Source organism: Adiantum capillus-veneris, chromosome 14 (genome assembly GCF_014529385.1).
Source record: "Adiantum capillus-veneris isolate H3 chromosome 14, ASM1452938v2, whole genome shotgun sequence".
NCBI classification, from domain to species: Eukaryota; Viridiplantae; Streptophyta; class Polypodiopsida; order Polypodiales; family Pteridaceae; genus Adiantum; species Adiantum capillus-veneris.
Window position 1 is genome coordinate 123,745,084 of NC_140944.1, and position 14,827 is coordinate 123,759,910.

The window sequence follows — 14,827 nt, forward strand, 5'->3', positions numbered from 1 at the left end:
TGCTCCTCCATCTTGGCCAGTGTGGACAGGATAGCCTTCATAGTTTCGATGTAGCTTCAATTGAAATAACTTCTCATGCAACATCTATATATCAATCTCAAAATTCTAACATCATATCTTCTCTTGCCATGCCCTTCCCCACGTGTTGCATGCAACTTCATTTTAGAGTAATTACAAAACCTTTAATAATATGTTAGCTCAATGGTACTTCAACTGACTGCCTATGATGTTGTTGATGTGAGATGTGTCAAAAAAAACATCGAATTTCACTGACAAAACTTAAGTGTTGGCAATCAGTACGATCTTCAGAACCTTAACACGTCTGAATTGTTTTTGACTCTTGCTGTTGATCCATGTAGGCTGCTGACCCCTTTCTTAGTTGTCGGAACATATACGTCAATCCCATCTAGCTTTGAGGATATGCTTGATATTTTTGCCTTTAAAGCTTGCAATTCCTTTTGAAAACTTTCTGTTGTTTGCATCTAAAACATTAAGGAAGAGGTTTCTTGTTAGTCTCAAAGCCTCAAAGCTTTGACACCCACATGGCCACCTATTCAGAAAAGTAGATTTCAACCTACAGCATGTAAAGGTGCGTTCATATTGCAAGAAGGCTATTTCAATTTCATCTCAAACTTCTCTTAACCAACACCTAAAAGATAAAATACTTTTTGAGATGCACTGTAGTGTAAACAAAGATATACCTTTGCAAGAAAGAAATCCTATCTATTTTCAAGTTACCTAGCCCTTTATCGCCGAATAAAAATCATAATAGTAAAACTCAATTGTTAGCACTTGGTAAACCAAACATGCCAATCAAATTATTATAGTGTAGCCATGTTAGTCAGGTAATGCAAAGATTTTCCCGGGCAATAGTAATACTGGTCAACCACTAGGTACGGAGGCTCTTTCATGAGCAACGGGCTGTCACAAGCTGGTGATGTGGCAACCCTAGAGGGTTAGAGCCACTTAGACCGACTTATACTATATAGACAACCGGCCAAAGGACCAGGTACTTAAAAAGGTATGCTGACGTGGCCAAACAACTAAAATTGCGGAAGTGCTGACGTGGAGCCACTTAGACCAACTTATGCACAACTGGGTGAAGGGACCAGGGGACTCCAAAGATACGCTGACGCAGCCAACCTCCTGAAATCGCGGAATTGCTGATGTGGCCATGCTGTACGGACAAATCCCAGAAAACACGGCAACACTGGTGTCGCATGTACGCACTGCTGTTAAATGTGCTGGCTGATTTTGACGCCGGATTTTGGGCTCAGATGCTTGGTGATGAGAGCTTTTCATGTACCTGCTTTTGGGGACCTAAGACCTTTCAAATTGAGAGGGGGGGTCTCCTTCTAGCATTCCAGATTTGAAGGAAGTAGAGGAGTCCCCAGAGCTTGTAACCTGTTGAAGAAATATAAAGAAAAACCAAAAGGGGCGTATGGTTTTGGGGCCTGGGCATTCTAGGAGTGGAGCTCCGCTATTATGTGTCTCTTGAATGGATCCTCTCTCTCACTAGAGTCTTCGCGACAGCTGGCATTGCAGGGAGATAGATCATGTTGGTATGCAGAGATGGCATCTTGGTTTCAGTTACATGGCTTTAGTATGGATCAGCTACCCCCATTTTAGTACTCTTTGGATGCACCCTCCATCTCCCTCACTAGGGCAGAGATTACCAGGCTCATCAAACACGACTTGATTCAGTTGGATACGAAGAGGACATGGATACAGCCTACACATAAGTTGGGTACGAAGATGGCTTTCTATAGAGAGCATCTTCTCCAGCTTATAGAGGATGGTTTTGTGATCAGACCAGGATACATGGATACTCATCTATCCCACGGGATACGATGTGCTATTGGTCAGATACGCACATCCTCACATCAGCTAGAGATCGAGATAGGAAGATTTACAGGAGTACCCGCTGAGTCCAGGATTTGTCAGGTGTGCCAGATAGAGCCCGAGATAGAGCTACATTACATATGTCACTGCCTAGTATACTATGAGATACGAGGCCGCTTTCACTGTCTATTCAGAGAGGATTTTGGACCACTTTCTAGAGTCATGAGATACCAGGATCAGAGATGTCTCGGATTATACTTACTAGAGATTCGCAGATACAGAGAGGACCTCTTGAAGAGGGGCACAATGAGAGAGATCCAGCGACAGCGGCACATTACAAATTTCTTTCAGTCACAGACAAAGGAGTTCGAGTAGCCCCCACAGCATAGTAGCACTAGCAGAGGCATACTGCTTGATTGGGCGATAGAGTTGGGGCAGTCCCGTCGCCCACGGATGCGGGGGCCCTCTCGACATCGACGCAGATTGCGACATAGGATCCATACCATACTAGCGCGAGGAGCCGTCCCGACAGAGTGCTTACCTTGAAGGACATTGAACCTCTATGGCCTTTTGGATATTGATGTATATGTATATGATGCCTCCTGTCAGAGAGCTCCATTATATCAGCTCACCCTTTGTATTCCCTTTGTATCAGCTTTCACCCCATCTCTACCCACTATTTTCTTTTCAGTTCTTTGTACTTTTTGTACCTAGACCTGGTATTAGATTCACCACATGTAACCTTTTGGTCCCATAGGTTATTTTGGCCTTCTGAAGACGTTAATATTAGATTTCTCTCTCTCACATATCAGATTGTTTGAAGTGCTAAAAGTCTGTTCCACTCTGTTCTTTTCAATTGGCAAGTGCTGCCATCCCGTTACACAGGCAACTACACCCATCACCACTGGGGACACATGGGGCCAGTATGCTACGAGTCTATATAAGGCACCAGATCAGCACCCCAAATAGCTTCTACTAGGATCTCGCCCCCTTACATTTACCTTTTTTATTCTTGGCATGGTACATGATGCCATAGACAGCTTACATACTCGGAGAGAACTATTGATGGGCTAGTTGTAGAGCACATATCTCATGCTCGAGATATGTTGGCACCTCTATTGAGAGACATGTTCAATAAAACCATGTGTGAAGGCTTTCATGAGAGCTGCAACACTAATACGATCGTGCCCATACCAAAGGCAGGAGATCCTATGCTACCTAGCAACTATCACAACTATTGCACCATCATGATTGACCATACCTTGGCCAAGTTATATGCATCTATATTGGAGCACTAGCTTAGCCGATGGACAGCGGGAGAGGGTATCAGAGCTCAGGGACAAGCAGGGTTCAGGAGGGGGTACTCTACTTCGGATCAAAAACTCACACTCAAATCCATTATTGAGAAGGGTAGAGCGCATGGGAGTCAGATCGACTGTTGCTTTGTGGATTTTCGCAAGGCGTTTGACACAATCCCTAGAGTGAGATTGATGTGTAGCCTATATGATTTGGGAGTCCCCAATGACCTTACATGGGGGATCATGGAACTGTAGAGACAATGACAGACAGAGTACGCACAATAGAGGGCCTACCAGAGGTGGTTCAGTCCACCATTGGAGTTGAGATTAGTATCCTATATACATGGCTCCACATTATCGATATGCTAGATTTGCACTACAATCAGCTCGAGACCTTGCTATGGGAGGAGACTCCGTCACAATTGAGAGCGCACAAGAATAATTAACAAGCTGAAAATAAATAAGTTCTCAACCACAAGAGACTAGGGAGAAGATCGACACAGTATTGGGGATCAGAAGATGGGCTAGCCCCCCCCCCCAAAAAAAAAGAGAATCCGTTTACAAGCACAAGAACCGGAGTAACCCCTTCGTTCTAGATCTCAAACTTGATGGTCAATTCCTTCCCGTATAGGAAATTCCAAGAGGCGAGCTCTCATTTCCGTCTGCACACAGGTGTAAAACTCCACAGACCGTTCCTGATTCCGTTTCCAAAATTCCTAAGAGTAGGCCGACGCTTAGGAGAGAGGAGGCTTCTCCGTGATGGAGTACCTTCCAAAAAGCACAAACACGAAAACAACAACTCATAGAGCGTATTTACAATCGGTACTTGTCGCTCCAAGTGCCGAAAATGACCTTCGCACGCTGGCTCCGCACGATCACCTGTAGATTCCCGACGGATGAGCCTCCTGTAGTTAGTGCTGGCGAATTCTGGGCCACGAGAGAAGATGTTGGCTGATTTTATAGCTCTCTGGAGCCGTCAGGAATAGCCGGTGGGGAGCATGCAACAATAGCAGAAGATCAGGCTTGAGTTAGCGCTGTTTTTTTTCTAGGATAAGTCTTGCTTTATTTTTATGACGGGCAGCCAGTCATCTTTTAAGAATGTGTGAACCTGTTTAAAAACTCAATAAAACTCAATGAGCTGAAAACAGATGCTATAGAACACTTCCGAGGCATCCCTAGATGCAATTCTCAAGCACAAATACAATGCAGGCACAGATTCCCCACGGGAAAGCATTTGTTTTTCCTGGAAAATATTCCACTTTTTAGAAAAATCTTCTCAGAACCCATCTTTATTCTTGTGCCTGCATCTTTACACGTATTCCTTTTCGAGTTCGGATTTCCTTCCAGACCAATAGAATATTCTCTTTCCGATGCTCCTATCGCCCATCATGTGACACATCAGGAATACCCACTTCCTGATCTCTCCCACCGAACTAACGGTACAACTCCTTCGAATGTCACCCATCATGTGATACATCAGAGTTGTCCATTCTCGATGGATTTTATCAATCCCAGTAGATCTACAGCTCCTAACCTTTGTAGTTCAAGTGTACACATTCAAATATCCTAATTTCATTCAATAGAAATTACTCAGAAAAATAAGAAAGTAGTCCATTTAGCAACATCCTTCTGGCTTCTAAACAGTTGTCCTCAACTGTAGTGCTTGTACATATCCTTCCAGAATCTCAAGATAAGATTGCTCGTTCATCCACCGAGAGTTTTAAAGTAGAATAATTCTTGAACTTTACCAAATACTTTTGTGTAATCTTTGCGGACTTTAGTGGCCGCTCCTGATGAATGATTTGCTCCGGTTGGAGTATTTCTTCTGTTTTCTCAACCTCGGAAGGTGTAGCAGGCTACAGTGTCACTTTCACAGGACACTCAGTTAGTACGGTTGGTCTGGTCTGGTTCACACTGGACGGACTCTAGTTCACACTGGACGGACTCTCTGGGCTGGGCTGGGCAGTGACACCTGGCAGGGATACGGGGTCTAGTGGACATCGTGGTCAGGTCATCTCCACCACTCAGTGGAGATAGACTTAGGTCCTATCATTTATGAGCCGTTGGTGGCTCTTTATGGTTGTACATATGAGTGGTCGTTTTGGCCCAGTTGGATCATCTTGTACGTAGTCATCTAGAGTGAGTCTATGCACAGAGCACATCTTCACCATCCCTCCACATCTGAGCCTCGACACCCCCGTTGTACCTGTAAGTCCTGGGCTGGAGCTGAGTGTGCTGCCACGCCAGAGTCTGTATCAGTCTTTGAGATAGTCGAGTTATATGTTCTGGTCTGCTGTTGTGTCTTTGTGAGCTATGTTGATGTCTATTGTTTCCTTTCTGTTTAGTTTGTTTGAGTGAGATTGTCACGCACATTGCACTGAGGACCACTCACTGTAGAGAGCACAACACATTATCCACGCTATAGGTGCTCTCATTTTGGCGATCACGCTGGGACCTCAATTGAAATCTCACTCTGTGAGGTGCAAATCTTGAAGCTAGTTGGGTCTATCTAGCTTCGCCTACCTTGCCTAGCTTCGCCGACCTTGCCTTGCACTTCGCCTGCTCCAACTGTTCTCTCGCCCTGGTCCAACTGCTCCTCGTCCCTCGTCCAACCTGTCCTCGTCCCTGGTCTAGACCTCCTCGACCCTGGTCTAGTCCTCCTCGTCCCTGGTCCAGCCTGCTCTAGTCACGCCTGGTCTAGTAGAGTCTAGACCAGTCTTCAGCCAGTTCAAGGTCTTCTTGCCCAAGGGTTGGTTGGATTGGTGGTCACTGCATGACACATACAAGGCGGTCAATAGAGCGTCAAAGCGTACTACTGAGCCCTCTGAAGTACTATAACAGAAGACGACCTTTGGTACCTAGTAGAAGTCCATCAACCTCATCACCTATACCTCCACATACATCACCCATTCCTTCATCTGGTTCCATATCTTCCAGATCACCTTCTCCAGTAAAGCTCTCTCCTATTCTGCTACAACAGGCTACTGGGCAACAGGCTCAGCAAGGCCCCATGGAGCCGTTGGCTAGCGTTTTGGCTAAGGTAAACATCAAATTCCCTACATTCAAAGGACTCTCTTCAGAAGATGCTGACGACCATGCAAGGAGGTTTGTATCTCTTTGTAGGGGTCGTGGTCTTAACAGGGAAGATGCTTATTTGGTACTCTTTCCATCCACCTTGGATGGCTTAGCAGACAAATGGTACAACCAATTTGCAGAGAACCATTTTGCAACCTGGGCAGCCTTAAGGCAACAGTTCTGTGCAGCTTTCAGGCCAGGTGACTACCAGGAGAAGGTGTTGGATGAGTTAGCCAACATGGTGCTCCAGCCATAGGAGACTTTTGCAGAGCTTATGACTAAGACCAAGTCTCTGGTTGCCAAGCTTCCTAAGCAACCCGGTGAATTCATGGTGAAGAAGTGGGTGGAGAAGGCGCTTCCCAAAACTTCTCAGCAAAAACTACGAGAGAGTCTCCGACCCGACGCCACTCTGGAGGAGTTCATCGCAGTTGCTACAAGGATAGAGGGGGCTAGGAAGCTGTTCTCCAACCCCCCTCACATAGAGACCCCCTCTGTGTTTTTGGAAAGTCCTTTTGATCCTTTATCTTCCTTACGCAGGGAACTGGAAGCCCTAAAGTTACAGCGAGCTCTTCAAGAGGAGAGGTCCTTCTCTCTTAGACAAGAGAAGCCTCCACATCACGAGGCATTGGAACAGATTAAGCGCGAGCTAGAAGAGCTCAAGTGTCAGCAAGAGACTAAGGCTACAGTTTGGTGTAGCTCATGCCGCTCTCCAGGGAACCCTCCACAGGAATGCCCCCTTCGGGTTTACTGCCACTTCTGTGAAAAATCTGGACATGAGGGCACGGATTGTTACTACCTCAAGGGATTGTGACAAATACAACAAAGTCTTGGTCCTACTCTTCAACAAGGGCTAGCACCTGCATCTAACATGGTTTCTCCTTGTGGCCATCCACACCATATGCCACCTTTGCTGACAGACCCTCCTATGCAAGGTATGCCAAGTACTTTTCCGCCTCAGAGCTTTTATCATACCCTTGCTCCCTCATCACCTCAAAGCTTCTATGCCTCCACCTCAAACTCAATGCACCAGGAGCAAGGACCACCTCGCCCTTCAACTCGCCCTTTGAATCGGCCCATTTTGTGCTACAGATGCGGGGAATATGGGCATTACCAAAGCAAATGCCCCATGCCAGAAGGGTCCCCTCCTTGCCGTCATTGCCCTGAAACGAAGGATCACTACAATAAGGATTGCCCTAAAATTCGTGCATCCACGGCTTTAAACTCAAGTCAAAGCCAGAATGAGTTTGCCTTTCCCAAGCTCAATTTGATAGCAGTGAGCACCGTTTCTCAGCCGCCCACTTCTACCCACGTGGTTACCCCTCAAAATAAGCCGCCACAGTTGGCAGAGGAGCCATCGGGTGTCCTCACCCGGGCCCAGAGAGCCGCTCTCGGCATTCCAACAAGTTCAACTACCCTACACATTCACACACCAGTGGATACCCTGCCTGCAGCTATTAACAAGCCATTCCCCAGTGCCATGAAAGAATCCAAATCCTTGCTCTCAGATATTGATGAAGCTTTCTTAGAAGCAGTTTCCGATCTGCAGAAGATCAAGATACCAGAGGAACAACAGGTAGAAAAGGAGAAGCTTACAGCAGAGACAGTCTTGAAGAACACTTTCCAACAAGTGGCCCTTTATGACATGTTGCGACTAGAAGCAAATTTTAGAAGTGACACCCTTGCTGTTATTCAGTCACTTTATCCTGGAGCAGGTCCTAGTGGCGGGCACCTCCCAATGCGACCATCAGAGTCCTATATGATATCCAATCCCGTTGCTCCACTCACTGATTATAGAAGCCCACGCCTGATAGTGTCCGTTTTAGGTTGGCGATTCTCAGGAGTGATAGTGGATGGTGGATCTGGCATCAACCTGATGCCCGAGTTCACTATGTTGGCTCTAGGTCTACGGCCTACTCACCCTGCTCCCTTCACAGTTACGTTGGCCGACTAGCAGATAGTCTACTGTCTACCCAGTGGGTATAGTGGACAATGTGCCTCTGCAGGTACAAGACTTTACTTTTAACTTGGATTTTGTCGTGGTTCGTCTTCCCCAGGTTGAGGGCGGATTTCCTTTTCTCATTGGAAGACCATGGTTGTGACACACTAAAGCACTTCATGATTGGGGAAACGACGCAATGTGGATACAAACTTCTGGCTCCCCGATGCAACCCATCCTCTTAGAAGGAGGTATGGATCTAGTGGTGAAGCAAGTTTCTTTGTCAATGGAAACCAACCCTGAACAAGAACAACCTACTACACCTGAAGGGTCAGACGAAGATCTGCTTGAGTGGTTGGAGGCTACCAAATCTATGCCTTGTTATGGAGTCTCTATTCACTCTTGGCCTGAAGGAACACCGTCTTCAAATGATTCCACAGTAACTAAATCTAATGTGCCACCTGAGCCTATAAAGAAGCATAGAAGCAATAAGAAATCTCCTCTACAGGAGTTCACCCCCCCTCAAACATCAACCCCTTTGGTGTTTGCTTCTCCGACCAGAACAAAGCTCTCCTCTGTGTCTAGCAAACTTCCTTCACAGAGCCAGTCTTGCAAGATGAATTCCAAGATCATGATAGCTGTGTGCTCCTTATTTGCACCTATCTACTCCTATCTCCTCGATCCTATACACAATCAGAATGCCCACATCCTTAGGGTTTACAGTTGTGGCAAAGAGATCATCAAGAGCGCCGAACATTGTTGTTCCCATCATCTACAAGAGAGTCACCAAAACAAAAGAGAGCAGGCACTAATGCTGTCCCCTGCTGTTGTAAGCTCCTGGCAAGCAGGACCTCCTCCATTGGTGCTGGCTCCTGCATTCAGTTGTTCAGCGGCTGGTAGAGGTGGAGCTAGGCCGGGAGTAGCTGCAGGTGAGCTCCGTCATCCCCGCCACTCCTCGTCCCCCTACTCACCCTCTCCCCCTACCCAGCTCTTGAAACTCTTCCCCCTAGCCCCTGCCTACTCGCCCTAGTCCCTCTCGCCCTCTCCCCTAGCCCTAGCCCTCCCCTTCCCCTTCCCCTCGCCCTTATCCCCTATTCCCTCGCCCCTCGTCCTACCCTCCCCCTCTCCCACTCGCCCTCCCCCCTCCCCCTCCCCCTCCCCCTCGCCCTAGTCCCCCCATCCCCCTCGCCCTCCCCCTCACCCCTCGCCCCTACCCTCCCCTTTTTCCCTTGCCCCTACCCACCCCTCACTTCCTCTCGCCCCTACCCTCCCCTTTCCCCTCGCCCCTGCCCACCCTTGCCCACCCCCTCACTTCCTCTCGCCCGTACCCTCCCCCTCACTTCCTCTCGCCCCTACCCACCCTTGCCCACCCCCTCACTTCCTCTCGCCCCTACCCTTACCCATTCCCTCTCGCCCCTACCCTCCCCCTTTCCCCTCGCCCCTACCCTACCCCTCAAGTTCCCCTCACCCCTACACTCCCCCTCTCATTCCCTCGCCCCTAACCAGCCCCCCTTGCATCAAGAGCTGGTCTAGCGAGTAGCCGTCCATTTCCTTGTGATGCAAGCGGAAGCCCAGGCAGACGAGGCCGCACTGAAAATGTGTTATCTAGACTAGCACAAGTGCGACTTGAGACACATCCGCAGAGAAATGAATCTGAGGCACCAGAGATCAAAGTCTGGGTGAAAATTAGCGCTTAGGCAAAAGCTCTCAAAGTCATAGTCCACCCACGCTTCCTGGAGAACGACACCTTCGTCATTACACACAATTTCAAGTTCTTGATTGCCGCTCTTGTCTTTGTAACGCCCAGCTAATGGATAGAATGTATTCATAGCCTCCCCAAGGGAGCTTTTGAGGACTGCACGCTTTTGCTGGAGCAGTCATTCCTCGGAAGAACAGTAGAGACGTGTGATGTGAGGTATCATCTGGTCATTCACGCTCAGCTCCACCACCCCGCTGATCCAAATTGGGCCTTCAGTAGCCTTAAGCTTTCCCATCACTATTTAGCAGGCAAACAGCCAGGGATGCGCTGCAACCTTGATTCTTCCATCTTCAGAACCCACAGAGTAGGTATCAGAATCAGAAACAGGATCATCTTCAGTAGCCTCAAGCTCTCTTTGCAACCCAAAAATTCTCGTCAAGGAGTCTGCATTTCAATCTGCTTCGTGAACCCTTCATGCTCTTCCTCAACAACTACGACTGGCCTCTGCAACTCCGTCAAGAGCCTCTCACATGCCTCCTTCAGAGCAACTACACTTCATTGGTTTTCAGCTCGAGAAGTACCAAGAGTTTGATGCAGCTCTTCACACTCTACTTGGAACTTCTTTAGATTCTTTGTCATCATCTCTGCATAAGAATCCGCCATCCCGTGTTCGAGCAGAGAAACCTCCTCCTCCACGTGTTGAATTCTCTTGCCAGCTTCAATCAATTCTTCCATGGGTGGACCAAGCACCGGTTTCAAGAAAGATGTACAGGCAGTACCTATTGGTTTTATTTCACATTTTTTCAGTATTTCCTAGTTTTCAATATTTCCTCTCACCGAGACGGTGAGCGGTCTTGTGGCGGGCAACCTGTAGCAGGCTACAGTGTCACCTTCACAGGACACTCAGTTAGTACGGTTGGTCTGGTCTGGTTCACACTGGACGGACTCTCTGGGCTGGGCTGGGCAGTGACACGTGGCAGGGATACGGGGTCTAGTGGACATCGTGGCCAGGTCATCTCCACCACTCAGTGGAGATAGACTTAGGTGCTGTCATTTATGAGCCGTTGGTGGCTCTTTATGGTTGTACATATGAGTAGTCGTTTTGGGCGAGTTGGATCATCTTGTACGTAGTCGTCTAGAGTGAGTCTATGCATAGAGCACATCTTCACCATCCCTGCACATCTGAGCCTCGACACCCCCATTGTACCTGTGAGTCCTGGGCTGGAGCTGAGTGTGCTGCCACGCCAGAGTCTGTATTAGTCTTTGAGATAGTCGAGTCATATGTTATGTTCGGCTGTTGTGTCTTTATGAGCTATGTTGATGTCTATTGTTTCCTTTCTGTTCAGTTTGTTTGAGTGAGATTGTCACGCACATTGCACTGAGGACCACCCACTGTAGAGAGCACGACACATTATCCGCGCTACAGAAGGTTTCTCAGCAATAGGTTGACTTGGACGCTATCCCACATATGGCCGAAGTAAACTAACATGGCAAGCATTATGGATCCTCCAATTAGGCAGTAGCTCTAATCCGAATGTCACATCGTTCACTTAGTCAATTATCTTAAATGACCCATAATAACGATTGGAAATTTTTACCACTTTCCCTTTATGAGTCGCTTGTTTCTTTAGTCTTGTCTTCTCAAATGTGAGTAAGACCAATTGACCGATTGTTAAGTTCAAATTCCTTCTGTGCTTATCCGCAGCTTTCTTATGTTTTTCTTGAGAGTGTAATATTGCTCTCTTTACTTGCCCATAGGCAGTGTCCATATCCCGAACAAATTCATCCGTTGCAAATATCTTATCCTTAGTTAAAAGGATGGTGGAAGCAAATGCTTATCATAAAGAATCTCAAAGGGTGCCTTCCTCGTAGACGAATGTACGGTATTGTTATACGCGTACTCGACAAGGGGAAAATACTTTTCCCGGTCAGACTATTTGTTCGACACATAGGATTTCAACATATCCAACTTTGAGGAATTGGCGATCTCACTCTGCCAATCCGTTTGGGGATGGTATACAGAAGAAAAATTCAACTTCGTACCAAGGTTATCGAGCAAGGCACACCAAAAATTTCCTTCATGTGAGGATCTCGATCACTCACGATAGACTTGGGCATCCCATGATGCTTGAAAATCTGTGCTAGAATAATCCTAGCCATAAGATCCGCTTTGATTGTTTTCCTAACTGGAATATAATGAGCTTGCTTGCTAAAATCAATAGTTCAAATCGCATCATTTCCGGTCATATTCTTTGGGAGATCCATAATAAAATCCATGGCAATACTCTCCCAAGGGTGATCCGGCACAGGTAAAGGTTGGAGTAACGCAGGCGTCTCATGCCAATCGTACTTGATATTTTGGCAAACCAAACATTCCCAGACATACTGATTGATGTCTGCTTTAAGGCTTGGCCAAAAGAAATACCTTTCCAATGCTAAAGTTGTAGGGAGAATATCCCGATGACACGCATAAGGCGAAGCATGTCTTCATCCATAATTTTCTTCCTCAATGGCACTGCCACGCAAATTGCTTGGTGGTGGTAGAGGTAATCATCCTGAATGGAATAGGGATAATCATGATAATCATTCTCTCTGTTCTGTAACTTGCTCCAAATGGAAGACTAGAGAGCAACCCTTGTTATTTTTATCCTTTTCCCGTGCAAAAATCAAGTAAGCAGAAACACACTTCTTTGTTTTCTTTTTAATGGAGATATGGCTTACAATAGGGAATAGCCAATCCCCTGCATTAGCACAAATTTTAATGTTCTTGCTCTCATGCTCAAAAGCGAGGGTTTTTTTCCACATAATCTGGGACGGGTTGCATATAATAGTGCCATGGCATTCCCAAGATGATATCACATCCGTCGATGGGTGCCCAAAGAAATGATTTGCGGTCCTTGTACTCGCCAATCCGAAGATTGAGCTGTGCTTGCACCGGAGTTGCATTGGTAGTCAGCCCCTGGAATGCCCAACGGGAAGTGACCGGAGTTCCAAGCTGAGCCGTTGTAAGGCCCAAGTATTCTGTAGCATCTAATGAGATAAAGTTGTCCATTGATCCACGATCATAGAGGATCAATACCCGCTCATTATTCAAGGATCCTCAACCTTTTAGAAGTTCCAAATGTCCTCCTCAAAGTCGAGCGAAAGAAATTGTTCATAAAATTCAAATTTGAATTGAGTCCAGATTTTGGCTAGTGTACCTTCCAGAATCTTGGCTAACCACCAGTTGCTTGCCGTCTCTTTGAGATACATCCCAACATGACGCAACTTGGATTTTCCAGTAAAGTTCCTGTTGGCAAAAGCAACTTCAAATTGTCTGATGAAAGACAGTGCATTGGAGATGTCTCTCCGTTCTGTGTAACTGTCAAACTTGACATCCTTGTCACCGGATTTGAAAACCCGCATCTTGTGGTGACGCTTTCAGTTATCCTTTTTGAACTTGGGCTTCTCTTTAGTATTACGTAGAAAAGTAGTAGGAGTTCTCTTCTTGAAGAAGGTTTAGAAACTGTAAGTAGTAGTATAATCAGGAGAGTATCATGGAGAAGAGATAAAGACCTCCTTGCTTTCGTTCAACAGAGAGATTTCTTTTTCCTGGCCCATGCTCTTGGAAGGCTGTTTGTTCCGATCCGAAGATCCCTTGTGCGCTTTGGCACCTCTCTCTGCGTTTTCCTCCTGTGGTTTGTGACCACCGGCAAGATTTTCGTGACGCCCATTGGCATCTATTTGTTGCGAGTTCTTGATTCCTTCCAAAACCTATTGGATAGCTGGCAGCGTGAGAAGCTACTGCAATTCCGTCAGTTGAACTCGTACTTGCTGATGTTCGTCTTCAGAGGTTCTTCCGTGGCTCGTCATGGTTCTTCCCGTTCCTTCCCAGAATCGTGCTCCTTTGCAAAAAAAGAAAGACGATTGAGCACTTATACCACTGTCACAATGGGGAGTGTACACAGATAATTAATAAGTTGAAAATTAATAAATTCTCAACCATAAGAGACTAGGGAGAAGGTCAACACAGTATTCGGGACCAGAAGATGGGCTAATCTCCTTGCTTATAGAGAATCTATATTAGGGAGAATCTTTTTACAAGCACAAGAACAGGAGTAACCCCTCCGTTCTTAATCTGACACTCGATGGCCAATTCCTTCCTATACGGGAAATTCCGAGAGGCAAGCTCTCAATTCCGTCTGCACACTGAGTGTGAGACTCTGTAGACTATTCCTGATTTTGTTTTCGGAATCCCTGAGCGTAGGTCGAGGCCTCCTCGCTCCTTCTCCGTGATGGAGTACCTGCCAAAAAGCACAAACACGAAGACCAACTCGTAGAGTGTATTCACAATTGGTACATGTCGCTCCAAGTGCCAAAAATGGCCTTCGCATGCTGGTTCCGCACGATCACTTGCAGATTTTCCGACGGAAGAGCCTCCTGTGGTTATCGCTGGCAAAATCTAGGCTAAGAGAGAAGATGTTGGTTGATTTTATAGCTTTTCGAAGCCGGCAAGAATAGCCGGTGGGGAGCCAGCAACAATAGCAGTAGAGCGAGCGCTAGAGGAGAGAAAAAGCTGGCGGCCAAGAGAGAAGATGTAGGTTGATTTTATAGCTTTTCGAAGCCGGCAGGAATAGCTGGTGGGGAGCCAGCAACAATAGCAGTAGAGGGAGCGCTAGAGGAGAGAAAAAGATGGCGGCCAATTTGGTGAGGGAATAGAGAGAGAGAGAGAGAGAGAGATCGCATGTCAAATCAGCCTTGAGTTAGCGTTGTTTTTCTTTTTTTAAGAATGTGTGAACTTGTTTAAAAATTCAATAAAACTCAATGAGCTCAAAACAGATGCTACAAAACGCTATCCAGGCATCCCTGGATGCAATTATGAGGCACAGATACAATGCAATACAAATTCCTCGCGTGGAAGCATTTGTTTTTCCTAGAAAACACTTAAAAAATATTCCGGTTTTTAGGAAAAGCTTCTCAGAACCTAACTTTATTCTT

General features: G+C 46.6%; 1 protein-coding gene across 9 annotated transcripts in view; it reads right to left on the reverse strand.

Moving 5' to 3' along the window:
• The window catches only part of LOC147443073 (uncharacterized), a 224,755-nt gene that overhangs the window by 56,620 nt on the left and 153,308 nt on the right, over positions 1 to 14,827 (reverse strand). For all 9 annotated transcript variants that reach the window (XR_015190226.1, XR_015190227.1, XR_015190228.1 and 6 more), the window contains one exon: positions 313 to 482. Coding sequence is in view for 4 of the 9 variants with exons in the window: in XM_086529008.1 (XP_086385134.1) it covers positions 313 to 482 (170 nt within the window). In the remaining 5 variants the exon portion in view is untranslated. The remainder of the gene's footprint in view (positions 1 to 312; positions 483 to 14,827) is intronic.